Source organism: Hyalella azteca, unplaced genomic scaffold, assembly GCF_000764305.2.
Source record: "Hyalella azteca isolate HAZT.00-mixed unplaced genomic scaffold, Hazt_2.0.2 contig9953, whole genome shotgun sequence".
NCBI classification, from domain to species: Eukaryota; Metazoa; Arthropoda; class Malacostraca; order Amphipoda; family Hyalellidae; genus Hyalella; species Hyalella azteca.
In genome coordinates, this window is record NW_025940009.1 from 38,093 (window position 1) to 57,946 (window position 19,854).

At 38.4% G+C, this 19,854-nt stretch overlaps 1 protein-coding gene across 1 annotated transcript; it reads left to right on the forward strand.

The window, feature by feature from the left end:
• Positions 1-121: 121 nt before the first annotated feature.
• Positions 122-19,736, forward strand: LOC108669938 (the record flags this gene model as incomplete). Its single annotated transcript, XM_018157384.2, has 3 exons — positions 122-228; positions 17,784-19,343; positions 19,672-19,736. Coding segments are annotated over exons 1-3 (1,709 nt in total), but the record flags the coding sequence as incomplete, so codon positions are not given.
• Between the last annotated feature and the right edge of the window lie 118 nt (positions 19,737-19,854).

Genomic DNA, 19,854 nt, shown 5'->3' on the forward strand with positions numbered 1-19,854 from the left:
ATGTAATTAATGGAAATAAATTGCCAAAAGTAACATCTGCGTAAGTGCCCGCAATATCGTCCTACACATGAGCACGGGCAACCGTCAGTCGGGAGGCAGCCGTGGTCGTGAGAGGGTCAGTGCACTTGCAGGCGAGCGCTTATCATGACTCGCAGTCCTAAAAGCCGAGGCGGTGCCTCATCAAGGATAATATTCGCGTGCATCCTAATTTTCGCAGGAATATTCCACGTGAGTAATGTGCATTATATTGAGCTTCAAAGCAGTATCATAAAGCGCGCAAAAAAAATACACAAGTTCACTAAATCATAATTATACCCAAAAATTTAATTTCAGTTTAAGTATTAAAAATAGTTGCATCTGTCCGAAACTCAATGCTTATACTATATAGATTCAAACAATATGATTAGGCTCAGAGCTACCGTTCGAACTTATTAATGTTAACAAAAATAAATGGATCGCGGAATAAGTCTTCTACAATGAAAATCTTACCACAAACTGTAACATGTACCAAGTGTCGAATTGTGCAGATTAATCGCACTAGACTGGTTTAAATACTGTGTAGGTAAAATTATTCTATGATTCAGTTGCATTACAAGAATAATATAATGTGGCAATATAATACCGGCGAATTCCGTCAGCGATCACACTCTATTCTCTCGGCTCATCCATCTTACGATCTCTCGTTACCTTCTCGCACAGATAAGAATTTGGAGGCCTCGAATTCGTAAATTAAATAAATTATAAACGTTGTTATAGTGTTGCAAAAATATTCATGTAAATTCACCATCATCTCGGCTCGTATAGATTCGATCGAAGATTATTTCACTGCAATTTACGTGAGCATCAGGATATAACGCGAATCATGTGATAACAATGTGAACATCACGACATAACGTAAAACCCTCCGATAACAATGTTATCATCACGACATAACGCGAATCCTGTAATAACAATGTGATCATCGACATAACGCGAATCCTGTGATAACAATGTTATCATCGACATAAAGCGAATCCTGTGATAACAATGTTATCATCGACATAACGCGAATCATGTGATAACAATGTGAACATCACGACATAACGTAAAACCCTCCGATAACAATGTTATCATCATGACATAACGCGAACCCTGCGATAACAATGTTAATCATTACGACATAACGCGAATCCAGTGATAACAATGTGATCATCACGACATAACGCGAACCCTGCGATAACAATATGATCATCACGACATAACGCGAACCCTGCGATAACAATGTGATCATCACGACATAACGCGAACCCTGCGATAACAATGTGATCATCACGACANGTCTCTTATACACATCTAGATGTGTATAAGAGACAGGTCTGTCACCGTCATACCACAACGTGAACCTGATAATCAGTCACCGTCATACCACAACGTGAACCTGGTAGTCTGTCACCGTCATACCACAACGTGAACCGGTTAATCGCATCGGTGATCGACACATCACAACGTTGACCTGGTAATGAAGACTGCGATCGTCCGACAACGCGAGATCTCCCGCAAATGTCGCAATTATAATTCAGACGCACCTGACATTGCTTGGGAGAGTCCTTGGTTCCGAACAACAAATGAGACAAGCTGATTAATGTCAATGCGGTGTCATCAACCTGTGAACCTGCCAGCAAGGAGCACTACTGGGCCACGATTATCAGACATGCAAAAAATTACTTCGGGAGTTAATGTTTCAAGTTAAATAATAAATGTCAATAATTAATTTCAAGTTAAATAATAAATGTAAATAATTAATCATACCCTTGAACACGAGGATTTTTGAAGAACAGCAAATGGTAATTCTGAGTCTAGTATGCAATTTAAAGTCAGATTAATCCATAGCTTATTATTGCCATTATACGATTACGACTCTCCTGAACTTAAACGTACTGATAATAATGGTGGCCAAAATGAACTCGTCAAGATGTCGTGGCCAGTTTAAACACCAAGTAATCCTACTGCCATGTACACAAGGTAATTTAAAGACAAACCACCCAGCCAAACTAAGGGCAAATGAACTAGAGTTTCCGCACGACTCTATTATACGACGACACAGTCCTTATCAGGTGCAAGACGCTGCACCCAAGGTCTGGTCAACCGCCGATAAAGCCGTGTCGTAATGAAAGGCTCTTCGTCTGGGTAATTCACTGATAAGTTTAATTGCTCAATTAACTCGCACATACGATCGCCATGTCAGCAAAATACGTAATAAGCATACATTTTTTCCAGATCTTTTTGGTAAATAAAGTAAATGGAGGTGTTGACGAGAGAACAGACGTTCGACCTCCGTTGTATTTCAGATTGTATTATCGAAGTAAAACAGAGAATTAAATTGTTGTTATCAGTAAATTCATCCTGACAATACGTCTATGAGTAATTTTATGAAGCACCAAAAGAGATAGAAAGTGAGGGAATCGTGCCGTTTTCTATACATGTGACGTTTGAAGAAGATAACATATTCCTGCGATTAAGAACGATAGTGTTGAGTACTGGGCAACCTTCCCAGTAGTTGCCAAGATGAACAGATGCTATCAAAGAATCGGTGCCACGACTTTGCGATACGACTTTCGCCATCACTTCCAATACAACTTTTACTATCTACAATAACATCTAACCCCATCACCACGCGAAATGAGTTTTGATTAAGGCTCGTCATACCAGTTAACGGAGCCCGCAATTTCGACAGACGTAATAAATAAACTGCAATAATTTTGCAGACAATTTTCATAAAATACACGAAATTACACATTTTCAGGCCTATTTTGAATATTTTGAATTGCGCTAAAATAATATGCGTTTAAAAATTACTTTTTAAAGACAACACTTCACGCACATACTATCGCCATGTCAGCAAAATACTAAGCATACATATTTTCCATATCTTTTTGGTAATTCAAGTAAACGGAGGTCAGTTGACGAGAGAACAAACGTTCTAACTCCGGTTGTATTTCAGTAGATTATCGAAATACAACTGAGAATTGAATTTTTGCCATCAATAAATTCACCCTGACGATACATCTATAGGAGTATTTTTACGAAGCTCCAAAAGAGATAGAAAGTGGGGGAATCGTGCCGTTTTCGATACATATGTCGTTTGAAGAAGATACATATTCCTGCGATTAAGAACGATAGTGTTGAGTACTGGGCAACCTTCCCAGTAGTTGCCTATAGATGAATGGATGCTATCAAAGAATCGGGATCACGACTTTGTGATACGACTTTCGCCATCGCTTCCAATACAACTTTTACTGTCTACAATAACATCTAACCCCATCACCGTTCGGAATGAGTTCTGATTTACAGACTCGTCATCCCAGTTAACGGAGCCCGCAATTTCGAAACAACGTAATCAATAAACTGCAATAATTTTGCTGACAACTTTTAAAAAATACACGAAATTACACCACATTTTTAAACCCATTTCAAATATTTTGAATCGCGATAAGAAATCCACGCCAAACGAGTTATTTAAATGCATGGTACTTAATGATTAATAAACACAACTGAAATTATAAAGTTGGGAGCATCCAAAAATTAATCATTATTAATGATTAATTTTTTATTAAATTTTATTTTATTCCCTCTTAATGGTTATTAAAATCAGTAAGAGTTTCAGATTGGAAAACAATCTCAACGCTGGTTTTAAAGCCAATTAATCAAAGAAAGCACTAGCAGGTTTTATTGCACTGTCGGAACACAGGAAGAAGGCAGCAAACCTGGGTAATTATACTGGAATTAAACGACGCTCTTAAGGGGTACAGGAAAAGAAACCCCCACAAAGGTCAGAATGATCAAGTTTCTCGGTCTTACGGTTTGAAGTTGTATAGCTTCTCTGCAGTATTTAGCGAGGAAAAAAAAACTTCAGAAGCAGGGAAATGATTTTTCTTATGCCCATATGAGAGCAGCGCGTTTTGCTTACAATTTGATGACGGGAAATACGCTTCTCCTACAGACTTTTATGTTAAACGAATTGTCACTGTACCGTAAATATAGAAATTAATTTATTTAATATAGAAAATAACTAAAAATTTAATGTTTTGACGTACTGGTAAAATATTCAAGGTAGTAAATACGTTTCACGTGAATTGTCAGCAATAAGTAGTAATTTTTAACAGAACACAGCCGAAAAAGATATCGAAGGCTGTTCAGTGGCTGAGATCGAGGATGAGAGATCTGGTCCCACAATCTGGCATCAGGCGCTTATTAGATTCATGCTGCAAGGTCTCCTATCATCAAGGTGGATACGCACTCTTTCCTACTGTACACTATATATACCCGGCGATGTAGTCTCTTCATTAGTGACGCGTAAATTGTGCCTCTGTAATTGCTAAAACGTTATTCAAGAGAAAACACTATTAGCGTTTTCCTTGACAACTGAATCTTGGGGATCCAGGTTTATTTACGACCCTATATTAACATTTAATGCTAGGGCTAACCGTGCCAAACTTAATGAGAAAAAGTAAATTAAATGCGTCAAACCGTACAAACGAACACGTGAGCTTCAAACACTCTTATTCGTCCTATCGTCAAACACGGCGTGCACAGGAAACAACCGCAAATAACGATATGTGCTCCAGCAATCGTTGGTTTGGAACGAACAACCTCCATCTCATCCAGAACTTCCTTTGCATCATTAAACTTTGCGTAACTGCTTTCAGTGTATTCAGAAGTAGCTAGTCGATCATGTATGCGGCATACATTTGGAACGTATCGAAACAATGATTCATTTTGCAACAGTAACATTGATAAGTGAATCTTAGTAAATAAAAGAAATGGCATTTGCCGGATAAATTCACTCTAGAATTTCATTTTTAAAGCCAGACATGGTTCATAAATATAAAAATGACATTGAGTCATTAAAAGGTGATGTTCGCATTCTCATTTTCTTCTTAAGCACGCGGTTGGAATTGTGTTCGAAACGCAGCAGTCATTGTTTAATAAGGCGTGAACATAGCGCATGAGGAAAGCACGATACGCACGATCGAATATAGGAACGTTAGCACCCAACGCGGAGAAAGGGCACTCCCGAGTTAATTATCATCGAATGAAAGTATATTTACATCCAAAATATCCATGTTGGAAGAGCAAAATATTCGAGTGAGGCTATCATAGGGAAGGATATTTGATCAGTTTGCAAACCCAAGAAGCGTTTGTAAATATTTCAATAAGCATATCTTTGAATGACCGTGTCAATAAGTTCCCAGCAAGGTTCGTCTAGTTTCCATAATAATGCAATCTAATTACTTCAAGGAACTAATATAAATAATAATAGAATTTTAAAGGTGATAATGATACAAAGTTATGATTAAAATAACATCGCATCATCACCAAGTAATCCGACCCGACTTCTATCCTTAGTATCCTTAGTATTTGTTTGGGACATAGCAGTCCCAGGCCACGATGGATCGCCGCCTCTATGGCTCCTAAAGTTCATAAAAATGCCATCTAAGATAAGTATCAAAGATACCTCGAATAATTTGCCCGTGGAAAGCGCTGTGGCAGTAGAAAACGTGGTACCTTTTCCCGGCGTAGATTCTCATGGGATAGTTCGTTTTTTTCCTCGATTCCGTTCCAGCATTGGAATAAAAAACACGAGAAACTGTGCGGATGAGGCACGATAGCTGCCTCAATTACATCGCGTCTCGTGAGACATTCTTAAATAGAAAGCTGCCGGATCCTCGGCAGATGGTTGTTAGGATAGCAAAAAGATAGAATGGAATTCTTTTCAAGTTTTCATACGAATATGTTTTTGACATCGAATAAGACGAAAGTTCAGTGAAAATCTATTTAATAAAAATAATAAAATGGATAACTCCCGAAACAGTAGCAGATGTCTATTAAAGATATTAACGAGCCCAAAAAACATGCCGCATTAGAAAGATAAGATCATACATAAAATTTCTAGATGGCAATGCCAGGCACAACAACCTCATATAAACGGATATTAAATACTCACAAAAATTGCCTTTACTTCTGGCATTCTGACAATTTTACATGTAGTTCCTGATAAAAAAGTAAACATACTTTCTTTCGGTTTTGCAGGGCAGAGAACATAATGATTCGTTTAGTAGAAATTAATTTAATAGGATGCCACTAGCATGCCCAAGCTATAACAGGAGTGAGCATGGTTATGCAGTGACGAAGAAGTGAAATTTCTAATTAAAAAGACTATTACCTTATTATTTTTAACGACTTTATAAAGGCAGACATATAATTGGTAATTAATACCTTATATGATAATCATACAAACGGGATCGAATCTTGCATTCTCCCAAATTAGTTAGCTCATGCGTCTAGTATCAAGAGGTGTAGTGCGTTGGAACTTTTAGGCTGAGAAAAATGTAGCACTTTCGGACAATATGTAGAGTAACTGCGGTAGTTTCCATATAGAAGCGGTAATGTATTCAGTTTTCAGCCAAAAGGTTTTTAGTCGTCTATTCGAACCGCTGTTAAAAATAGAAAATTTTAATATATACTCGAAGTGCACAAATTCATAGCCGCACAAAAATTTTTCAAATCAATCAAAATTCTAGAATAATTTTAAGAAAAATTTCAGCTGCAGAATAAAATGTTGTACCTTCTCTGCCCGCAATTTACAAGCGTTCAGAAAAACGTTCCGCAATGAGATATCGTGAACGTTACTTAAAGCTTTGTTCACTTTACGTATAGGGAATCAGGAGCGAGTGCAGGACTGCCTTACGTCGTCCGCCACCCATCACGTTAAAGAGTATACCCTCATTTTCACTTCTCCCTCGACGTGTAACTGAGCGAGGTCACGTCACGTGACGAGGTCAATGTCGCGAGAAGCAGCAGCCGTTGAAGGGGCATACAATTAAGGACCCGGGGCGTGCTGATCCTTTACTTCAAGCCTCATAAAGTTCTTTGTCCTGCATGCCTAAGTAATGACGTTCCTCAAGACCCTTTGTTTCATTCAGTAGCAGAGTGTGCAATTTAGGGGCGATTGAAAGCAATAGTAAGGTCGAGTGGTTGCTACACCTGTGCATGTGTAGTGCTATTGATAATGCAAGGTTATCACGAAGGATTAATTTGAATGCAACGTCGAGATGAAGTGTGGAGCTCAAGCGACAACATATGAAACAGGCATGATTCGCAGTTCAGCATGTCAATTCTATATAGTGCCCAATCGTTTCCGCAATAAATATTAAAACATGTTAATAAGTAATTTGATGGACAATTTTTGATACAGAAGTCAGTTATTTTAATCCCCAATTTCCTTACGCAACGCATCGCCAAATTCCACTTAGCGCGTATCACTAATTTTTCCACGATTCTCGCCGTCTTAAATAAACGGTTGGAGCATTATTTGTTATATTTATAAATGTGTGAATGTGAACACCTGAAACATCGCTTTCCTGAGTTTTTAAATGCCTTTTACTCTCGTGTATCACTAAAAATTGCAAAACAACATCTTGTTCTGCATGGTAACCTTTCTACTTCAGGTTGCTAGATTTTCTTCTCATGATCGATTTTACTTTTTAATTGTTATACTTATCGAAGACTGGCATACTTTCGGTGTATCGTATACATGACTTTTTATGGCTCAGGCAACGAGCATCTCGGAAGTTCTGACGAGTTGCATAAAACTTAAAAACGAGAAGACGAAATAACAATGAAAAAGGCCTTTTAACAATTCAATGATTGCATTTCATCGATAATTTCATTGAAAAGTGAAGCTCAATGTTCATTAGTAAAATTCCAATGCATTAATAGAAGTAAACGACCAATTTCGCATTTAAGATTCAATTCTTACATTGCTGGCGAAGAAGTAAAATTATTAAAGTAATAAATCACTTCCATCGGCATCATTGTCGTATCGTTTTTGTATACTTATCGTCATAAAGTATTCGGACCATAAACGCGAGCAAATTCTCTGTCCCACTTCATTGCTGAATGCGCCGTGGCTTCAGACTAACGACTTCCGAGCTGGAAGTAATGATTCTGGGTGAGGTTTTATGGCACTTGTGTTGGTCGCAGAGGCACGACCCGTGATCGTGCCCAAGACCGCGCCCGATCCAAAGCGCTCTCTCCCTTGAACAAACCAGTCCTTGATCACTCGCGTCACCGACATCACATCTATTAGAAAACTCGTGGACGCCTCAAGTTGAAACGTGATCTCACAGAAGCTGCAATTTTGAAAGTTTTAACGAAGTAGATCCTGAAACTACGGCACAATTTAAACAGTGGCTAACGATATGCTAGCCACTGTTATGGCGATTAGGGGATTTCCAGGGGATAGGTAATTTCCAGGGGATATGAGATTTCCAAGGGATAGGAGATTTCCAAGGGATAGGCGATATCCTGTATCGCAATTATGTTGGAGTATCCAGCCACTGGGCGGGCATGACAGGCGGTAACGACTCCCACCTCCTAATTTCGTGGTTCTCTCGTGTCTCGAATTTTTCGAGGTCATCCAAAATTGTTTCCAGATCTTGGAGGTCACGGCCAAGTTTCCCTCTCCTAGGGAGCAAATCCATGTAACTGAGAAGTCAAGTGAAAACAAAATTTGAAAGTGAAAAGTGCATTGATCAGCACGCAAAAATTTATACGCAAAGGCAGTTACGAAATTAACCGAGTGCAGCAACTTGGCACAGGTCATTTGAATGCCCAATAAGAATACAATGATTAATTAATCATAGATGATACCATCCATGTATCCCACATGTGAATTTGAAGCGAGCGTGGGAACAGGAGAATTTCACTTCGCCGGCCGCATCCGCCGAGTTGACGCAAATGTACTTAAAAGGCTCGATTAATAACCTCAAGAGACGTAGTTTGCATCCATAATGAAGCTGCGGTCAAGAATAAAAGATTTCTCCACATTTCTAGAACAAAAAATTAAAAGTTAACAGTTTTTTGTGTTAAAAAGCGAAATCAACTCAGAGATATTTCACTGTGTTATACATTATGATAGTATAACTGAAAGAACTGTTAAAAACTGTTCGGTTCCCATTAAAATGTGATGAGTACTAATTTATGAATTATAACGTAGCAAATTCAAGCCCTATACATGCACTCAAACATTTTTCCAAAAAAGCAATTGAATTAATATTAAATGCGATTTAGCCCTGCGCTTTTCGAAAAAACCAGCGCGCCTAAAACATACCAATAAGCAAAGGAAAGTGGACAGGCGTTGACAGGTTTCCCCACACACAATAAATCTTGACGAAGGTCTGCAGCAATACTCCTCGTACAGTACAGTAGTGGACCACATACTTTGCGACACAAGCTTATAAATATAGCTCACTGCAAGGTTGCGTATTACACAAAATAATTTAACAACTAAATCGTGCCGAATAATGTCTTTGATTGGTCACAATTGGCAGAATAAATTCAACACAAATGTCGTTTCCAGTTTATACAAAAAAAAACAAATTAACTGTTGTTGAAACTGAGAAATTCATCTCGAGCATAAATTTCAATAATAAACATATGGGAATGTACGAGTTGTGTGAATAAATACCACGTGCACGTGATCTCAAGTTGACCGCTATATATTAAATTGTAATTAAAAAATAGCACATACCTCATGATATTTCTGAACGATAAGAACAATATAATGGAAATAGTACTTCTAGGCGGCAGCCACTATAAATATATCGATTTTTAATTCCTGAATACCTTAATAAATGTATATATACGAGATCAATGGTCATGAATATCATAAGTTCCATCAATCATCTCGAAGAAGATGAAGCGTGTAATCGTCATGTGTAGAGAGCAATCCGTATTTCACGCAAGAATGCTTCAACACGCGGCAACACCCACGCCATGCATGCGTATAACGTGTGACTATAAGATAAGCTGCTTCTACTGTACACATCACAGAAAGCTTCATTGAGAGGAATTTCTATAGGAAACGTTCATCTAAAAATTGGAAATAGTAGGTTAATTAGCGGTACGTAAATCTTCTCTACATTGTATAATATCTACCTCGAAGAAAAATTAATGAACATGCGGCACATCAGTTCTGTACAAAGTAACAGCAGTTATCGGTTCCCCAATAAAGATAACTTCTAGAACAATGCCTGGTGAAGTCTTGCGTTTCCTTCACCTGCAAGAAAAAAGTTCATGACCTCAGAATTAACGCTGCTTTTCTTGATGAATTTCTTGATCAGACGCATCAGCTTATATGAGCGCATCAAGAAATGAGAGGAGATGCGTACATAGGAGCAACGGAGCGAGATAGAAATGCGGACAAGCAAGAGTGGTGGCGAAATGGCCTGAACAAGTGCACACAAAAAGCGAGCATCGTGATTCTGTCTTGCGTGAGTCGACCATTAATGATGCATGATACGTGCTTCATAAGCGTGTATCATGCACAAGAGATGCGGATGATACATAGAGGGCATGTGTCATGCAAAATTGTCACGTATCATGCACGAAGTACACGAACCGTTATAAGGGGTGCGAATAGGGCATCATAAAAAAATACAAGAACAAGTTTTCAAAGCAATGTCATTTTTAGATTCAAATGTTGCACGGCAACGTAAATGACGTTGACTCGACGCGTTATTATTCAAAATAGCATCTTTCAAATTTCTCTCGTCACCATAACAGCTTGAATTTTATGAGATTCAGCATTTTATAATGTTTATCGTGGTAGGTTCGTTATCATTATGGATTTGGTTATCAGTATTAAATAATGTTTCATCATTGTAAATAATCAAACCATTCGTTCTCATACTGTTCTTCCAACATCCCGCAACCCATTAAAAAAACTAATTTGAAATCTATATCACTTACAAGCGCGCTTACTATAAACGAGTTATTTTCTCTAGTCAATAGCATTGTATCTCAAACAAAGCTGCACGAAGCGATCCAAGTAACCCCAGCAGAGGCAACGTAATACGAAAAAGTAGCAACGCTAATTAAGCGTCGACACATTTTTTTACCATTTGTTTATCTCTACCGCGTCTTAAACATGTAAAAGATCCCAAAAATTAGAAATAACTTAAAAACATATCCACGCTGTAATATCGGCGATAAAAAATGACAATTAACTGTACAATATACATGCGTCGTTCAAGATAAATTTGTAGTAATTAGGTTCTTACCCTAAACTGCGCTCCCAAAGTAAATTTGTTATCCATTATGCATTTGGTTATCAATATTAAAAAAATGTGTCATCATTGTAATAATCAAACCATTCGTCCTCATGTACGGTTCTCACAACATCCCGCACCCCATGCAGTAAAAGAACTAATTTGAAATCTATATATCACTTACAAGCGCGCTTACTATAAACGAGTTATTTTCTCTTATCAATAGCATTGTACCTCAAACGAAGCTGCACGGAGCGATCCAAGTAACTTCAGCAGAGGCAACTTAATACGAAAAAGTAGCAACGATAATTAAGCGTCGACACATTTTTAGCGCATTTTCTCATTTAAGGAAAAAATGCAATATTGTGCTCGCCATGTCCGTCTGTCTGTCTGTCCGTCCGTCTGTCTGTGACCTCAAGTTTTCCTCGACGAGAAAATGCGCTTTCTGTCACTCACTGCAGTGAGTACTGAGTTATATTTTTTTACCATTTGTTTTTCTCTACGGCGTTTTAAACATGTAAAATATCCCAAAAATTAGAAATAACTTATATAAAAACATATCCACTCTGTAATATCAGCAATAAAAAATGACAATTAACTGTACAATATACATGCGTCGTTCAAGATAAATTTGTAGTAATTAGGTTCTTACCCTAAACTGCGCTCCCAAAGTAAGGGAAAGCACTTGCTGAGAGCAGGATCTCAGATACAGAGCTCGAACTTGACCCGCTTTCCACTGGCGCTAACATTCAAATGAAGGTTTCTGTATCGGTAATACCGTGCAAATGTCGGGCTTCCAACTGGAAATTAGCTTTACCTGGACAATAACATGTGAGAAGCATTCGTACATCATTAAAAGTTGGATTCTTATAATAATTGAGTGTTCGAAATAGTAATTATATATGCTTCAGGTATCAGTAAATGGCGAGGAATGACACCGCGACATCATTTGTTTATAGATGTCCCGACAATTTATTGTCCAACGAACAGTGCTTTCAACAGCGTCTCAAGTTAACATAATAATTTGATATGTGATTAAGAGGGGCACGTCGCTGTCAATGCAATAGTATGACAATCCCAATAATAATAATAATCTCCTTCGTGATACGGAGCGGTATTTTATCATCAGTAGTTGAAAACACGTGAAAACATCACGTGTAGAAAACATCAGTTTTGTACACGTGAGTGCGCGTCAGTTATAAATCTTCTTGTAAATAAATGTCTTTTCAAGTAAGCTACATAGGCAATTTGTCAGTAATGAAGGAGTGAGAGCGATCAATGACAGATTGGAGAAAAATGTTCAAACAATACAGGAATTATTAACGTACACCGTCTTAAACGATGCAATATTGCTGTCCAAAGTGACATAACATACATACCACTACAACATACGAAGTACATAACATACATACAACTAAATGATAAATAATAATGTGGCTGGAAATCGTAGCAAAGGTGCGGTGGGCACGGTTGCATATCCTGCGCACGATAGAAGTCGAGCGTAATTTGGCTCTCTCGCGTCAAGGCCGCAAGGCAGCGCGTGACGCGAGAACTTGCCTTCCTGCAACGTGGGAGACTCGCAGCCTGAGAGTACAAGGGGTGCCTTCTTGCGTCACGCTCACGCACTTACTCTCTCACCTCTCTCCCGAACCTATTATCTATCTCACACATTCTCTCTCTTTTATACTCGCGCACTCTCACATTCGCTTCACTTTCTCTTTCTCTCTTACATATTCCCTATTTCACATTCCCTCGATTTCACATTGTCTCATAATCATTCTATCACATTCATATTCATTCTCTCATATTCATATTCATTCTTTCATATTCACATTTTCGCTAACAGACACGTTTTCTCTGCTCTCACATTCACATTCCCTCCAATATTCAAATTCTCTCGCACATTCTCATTCTCTCTCTCTTTCATATTATCCTTCTCACACTCTCTCGGGAGTAATTATCTGTTAAGTGATAGTAGCCCTAGTTACCTGGCCCTTTGATACGAATGATACTTCAGACAATCTTTTGACAAAGAGATTATTTAAACATACATATGTCGCGTATAATATAAATCGGATAAATAGAAAGATCAGCCTTAGTTGCACATGAATATATTTACTGAAGAAAAGTTGTAGATACAACATTTGCAGTGTCGTCATCTTTAATTACTGAAGTTGAGGACGTAATACCTTCAGCTCATTGATAAAGATTATAACGAATGAACTATTATATGGATATTTACAATTAGTCTATAATTATATTATAATTATATACTTATATATTATCTAATTATACATTATGCAATTATAATTAATCACGATATTTCCGAACGTCCACTGGACATAAGTTAAGAAGGGCAATATATAACGGCCGAATTCGAAGGCCAATTAATTCCAAGAAAATTCTATAATAGAGAACCTGCATTCCATTCAACTTTCAAGGTTTGACATTTTTTTAAATGCAGGAAACAGGACACCACTTTTGATATCATTCGAGATGAAACTCAATTCATATTGAAAGTTCTTAAGCAGGTTTAAAAAACGCCCTTCGAAGCTGGGTTACATGACGTGACATTCTTCAGACGACGATATTTAAAAATCTGGGGCCATACTTTCAAAACTAGCTAAGTGAACGTAAGTACTTACGCTCTATTTTCTTGTCTATGATTGGTGGATTTTGCTTGAAAGGCCGTCAATGATTGGCTGATGAACTTACGATCTCTTAACTTTTTTGAAAGTATGGGCCCTGTATTTTACTAAGTGCATGGCAATGGCTTGTACCAATTCTTCTTTTGTCTAAGTGGTAGTAGACCCTCATTGATCAGAACAATGCCTCCCTTGGGAGCTGCGCAAAACCTTAATAATGAAGCTGTAATTAACACTACGTTTTTCAAACCTATAAACCTCATGCTATATTTCTATGCTTGTTTCATATGTGAATAAAATCAATAAGAAGTTAACTGAGATTCTTGTTTCATGAAACGAATAAACGAATATTGAAATTGGAGCTAATTTTATCTACTGAGTGAGGCAAATTGATAATTTCCAAGTAAGATCAAAATAACTAAATTCAGTATTAAATTCAGTGGTCTCCATACGGTTTATTGTAGTTCAAAAAATGAAATTGCATAATTTTGCAATATTGTTCAAGACGGGTACATATTTAACATACGTATAACACGTTTGAATTTAAAAAAAAAACGAGAAAAACTTTAGAACAATGAATGTTTCATCTCTTTGTTACCACAAAAAGAAATGTTATAATTTATCAACAGAATCAAGAGTGGCAGGTCTCTTTCTCCGTGGCATGAGACGAACACAAAACCGATCCTCACAAGAGCCGCGGTCACTACGGCGATATCGATCACAAATGAACGCTGAATATGCGAGTATAAAACTTTCCATATAGAGCGAAGCTTGTAACATGACGGTGCTTTTCTGATTGCATTTGATTGTCGAATTCTGATTGCATTTGCTTCCAACTCACGAAGAGAAAATGGTGAAATATTACAAATGCGAGTAAGCAGAATGAAAAATTCAATATATTTATTAGAAAGTGCACATTCAAAAACATTCATAAAATGAACGTGATAGAAATGGAAGAAGAAAACCACATCGAAGTGCTATAAATGAGCGAAATTTAGTTTAGTCCTAACGGTTTTCCGTCGTAATCGGTAAAAATGAAACGGAGATAATATAAGTCCCAGAAATCCATTGAGCAAGTTTCTTAAGCAGACGAGCTTCACTTATGACACATCACAGTGCATAACAAACGTGTAAAAATCGCACTGGAAATCTACGCAGCAACCGCAAACATATTACACAATAGCCGGGGCACAAGAGCTTTGTTGGGCATAACAGTCAAAGAAATTGCACCAGAAACGCAACTTGCAGGAAGCCACCGCGAGAAAAGAAGAACGTTGCATGTCACTGAACTAACAATGGCTTAATTTCCCACGGCTATCGCCAGAGTCGTCTAAAATGCCCGAGCGGTGAAGCTTTTGCATAGAACGACATATTATACAAGTGAGCAAGTAAAGCGCCGTCTCTTAACAACATTGCATAATGCACGTAAAGTCAGTCCTGCCACAACAAGGTGCGGGCATTCTACTGATTCAAAATGAACTACAAGATGCTTTATATGCGTTAAATGCCAGTAAACCACAGCAGATGGGAAAGGAAACACATCAAAAAGAATCAATGAGATGTGAATTTTTCATGCAAAAAAAAAACATGGCGGTATCAATTTTAGTTTTAATTAATAGAAGCTAAATAATGATCCGAAATAAATTTATGGCGAATTTGAAGTAAACGAATTGCATCAACTAATTATCTTCTCGTGAAGAACACAAAAATAATGAACGAAAAAAAAACGTTAATAATTTGACAGCTGTCTACACAAAAATCAGTCATGCACATTACATAAGCGCTTCGAAGGTGCGTATGCAGCCAGCTGCGTGGGGCCTCTCAAAATCGACCACGACCTGAAACGCGGCACCAAGCCGACCCTTCTACGGGAACCAAGAGCACTTATGTCCTTGCCGCCCTATATAAGACCAAGCGCACACGTATTACCGTGCTAGATCACGGCAACGATGCTTTGTAGTCAATGCCAGCCATCGGTCAGAGGCTACGGACTCGCGTCACATGGCTCGAGGCGAGTGACCCGAGAGCGGGTATGTCTTCGTTCGTAAGACTGATGCGTAAGAGGAAAGCTGTCTCCAAGTGCGAGCACGGGAGAAGTAACCTGCACACGAATTAAGTCATTATTCGTATGACTAACGGGTGAGAGGAAAGCTACAGCTCAGAGTGCGAGCACAAGAGAAGTAACTTGCACGCGAATCAAACCGTCGTTCGTAAGACTGACGGGTGAGAAGAAAGCTAGCTTCGAGTGGAGTAATCTGCACACGAATCAAGCCGTCGTTCGTAAGACTGACGGGTGATAAGAAAGCTAGCTTTAAGTGGAGTAATCTGCACACGAATCAAGCCGTCGTTCGTTAGAGAATAAAGAGTGAGACCTTGAGTTATGCATTGCGGTTGATCCGATCGATGGAATGTCAAATTCGAACGCACGAGCGTGATATACAATAGAGCGCCCATTCCGAAGGAAAATTTCGCGACTGCACGAGCAACTGATGAATTTTTACCCGACTTTTTCAATCACTACGGTAAAGTCAATATTTCTTACATCATTTTATTGCACGCAAAAATATTTCTTCAATTGTGTTTTAGTGATAAGTGGTATACTCATTATGGTTGAATATCACATAAATGAACATATCAAAAAGATAAACAGGGAGTTTCACAAGTTTTAGATTCTATCACCTGAATTTCACTCTTGCTGGTCGCTTACAAAGAAACAAATAAACTAAACTTCCATAAAAAGAAAATAAATACGGAAGATAAGAACCCTTTAGAGAAATGAAGCAGGTAAGGAGCGTATCGCATGCACAACAACATATGCGAGCGAGCGCTACACGTACAGCAACCCCTCGATAACACGCCATACGCATACGCCTGCACGTCTCGGCAGCTAAGCACTCTTCCTTCTACCTAAACTTGGCGATAAGCAGAGATGCGCACGAGTTCCCGTGCCACAATTTGGTGTTCAGTAAAACACAGAAAGTTCGTATGTCAAAAAAGTTCCTTCAATTTTTGTTCTCGTGTAAAAGTGGGAAATTATAATGGATGACTAAATTCGCACACAAAATCAAATGAAATCACATTGCTGAGCGAAACAACCGATAACGACTAAAAATGGTGAATCAGAAGGATCAAAATCATAAAATGATGGCTTTGATTAATCGTGCTCTCGTGAATTCCGAATCTTGAAAAATAACGACGTGTCAAATTCGTCAACCCGGCGATCATGCTTTTTTACAATAAGTGTATTTGCCATTATGAGAGTTTAAAATTAAGCGGCAATTTAAAAATTAAATAATGCGACGCAACATTTGAATCAAATGCCATGGTAGTATCGAAACAGAAAGTCAGATTGAATGTTCCTAAAAAGCGGCTATTATCAAGCTAAATCCTGAACGGAAACTGTCTGTATTCCAGCCACATTCACGCTCCTCATTGCAACGCGTTACCGCGGACGACAGGCTCGGCAATCGCTGCATCTCGTATCCAGCCTACGGCGCAACACTCACTTCCGTGCTACCAAGCTAAGCAGTTTGTACTCACATTCGTGCCAGATGATACTGGTGGTGCCATCTATGGAATTAAATGTATAACATCGAAGAGGTTCGGTAGATGCAACTATAGAAAAAAATATAACTCAGTACTCACTGCAGTGAGTGACAGAGAGCGCATTTTTTCGTCGACGAAAACTTGAGGTCACGAACAGACGGACAGACGGACGGACGGACGGACGGACATGGCGAGCACAATAGTGCAATTTTTTCCATAAATGAGAAAATGAGCGAAAAAGGTTAAAAAGCAATGTAAATTAACACTGGAACGGTCAAGTTCAACGTTGGTTACAGATTAACGGAAGTCGTCGCTCTGTTTACGCAAGAGCTGCGGCATGCAAACTTCCAGAAGCTTGTGCGCTAAAGGAATGCTAACTAATGCACGTGGTGATCGGGCAGGCAATTACATAGCGCGCATTGAGCATAGTATAACAATTCGTGAATTTTTGATATCAGCATAATCTTTGCATATAGATTAATATTTCTACTTATTCTTCTAGGTGCGGTCAAGCGCTGTTGCAGAAACCGTAGCGTCTGAAATGTTGGAATCAGACGAAGAGGGAAGCTACGACCCCGAGGCGGTCTTCAGGCTGATGGAAGCAGCAAGGTTGAGCAGGCGTTTGAAATATCAAGAAAATGACACAACCACCTTGCCAAAAAATCATTTAATTTCACAGAGTGATAGCGTTCAAGACCGACAGCTTTCGTTTAGAGAGCAAGTTTCTCGGGGAAAAATGGAGGGACATGAAAACCCAGGCAGTGCAGAAATTTTAAACTTGGGAATGATCAAGACGAGTGATTCAACAACAACGGAAACTTATACCATTAGCAAGGAATCTGCATATGTTAACGACACTGACGAATTAACTTCCAGCAAAACATCACATCGAGAAGATAATATTGAACCTACTGAGGAAAAGGAAACTTCTACTTTCATAAATTCCAAGCGTAGAAAAACAAGAAGAAAACTTACGTCGAAAAGAAAAATTGATGGAATTGAAGCGTCATTGATGAATGCTAAGGGAAACGAAGAAAGACTACAAAGCATTCTTTCAAAATATGATTTAAAACCACATGCTTCACTGACCACACCAGCCTACGACGAAAAGCTCGAAAATAAAACCAAAACCGACGCAGAAAAACATATCGACAAACACAACACTGCTACAGAGAACAACAGCACAAATGGTTCGGTAGAAACTCCACTACAGGAGAGAAAAGTCACTTCGTCAACTAGAAATCAAAGTTCCTATGTGATGATGACTCCAAGAGAAATTACAAAAGAAAAACTCGATGAGAATGCCCGAAACTTGAGGCTCAGACGACTAACACCAAAAACCAGAATTGGATCTCAAAATGGCTCAAAATCAGAAGAAAGCCTTGAAAGGAAATTCGAGCAGCCAAAAGTGAATGACGTGAAGAAATTGACATTACATCATGGCAATGATAGTAATCGATTGCGCAGTAATTATTCAGGAAGCAATCAAGACACTTTGAAATTGAAATTGGATGACTTCGTAAAATCTAACTCACAATCAAAAGAATCTACAAATCTTGATTTATTCCCAATATACGAACAAGACAAAGAAGGGCTTATTGCAATTGTGTCGTCAACTACCTCAAGTCCACAAAGAGATTATGCTAATAAAAGAGTCCAGGAATCAACGATGAAAAATAAAGAAAGCGACGAGTCAGATATCGAAAAGTACGTCGGTGCGTCCTCAACAGACGCCCGGCAAACGAACGACGAAATAAGAAACGGACCCATATCTGATTATCAAGAAACTATTCAATATTCCAAGAATATCACTTCACTCCCAGACAATCATGATGCAGCAGACAACTATCAACTTTCCGAAACCCGGGCAAATCATCAGAAAGCTGCAGGTACCAACGTAGTAGAATCAGTCACTGCAGGAAATTTGGGTACGGACGCTCGACCGAAATTGTCCGACGCCGATGTCCGCAAAAAACTGAGATCGAGACTTACGCCTGAGCTTAGAAAATCCATCTTGCAGAGAAGTGCGAGGCTTCGAGCGAGGCGCCAGCATAATAAACAGGTATTGTACAGTAAAACTTATAATTTCTTTAAGCATGATTTCGAATTGAACATTAATCTGATTTAAACATGATTTTCATAATAAAATAAATTTACCGGTGCATATATTTGTTATAGTCGAAGGGAAAATATGAAAGGGCAATAGACAAAATGAATACCCTTCCATTATGCCCACACTGTAAATTATCGAAAACCGTTTTTAGATCGATTATTCAATAAGTTGAACAATGCACTGACTGCACGATTGTATTTCCATTGTAAAGAGTACGTAGAAATATATCATCAGCAATATAATATATAATAGAACGTTTGACGTTCATATCCCATAGCATGGTAACGCCTCCACAATCAACGCTCCAGCAACAGAGGGTGAAATGGACGAACTTAGTACGAGGTAAGCTTTAATGTATTCGAATATTATTTCACCTCACATTGTTGTGGACCACCAGGTTCGCATGAACTGTTGTAATGAATAAAAGTCTTTTCTGGTCAAGATATACTTAAAATCCAAC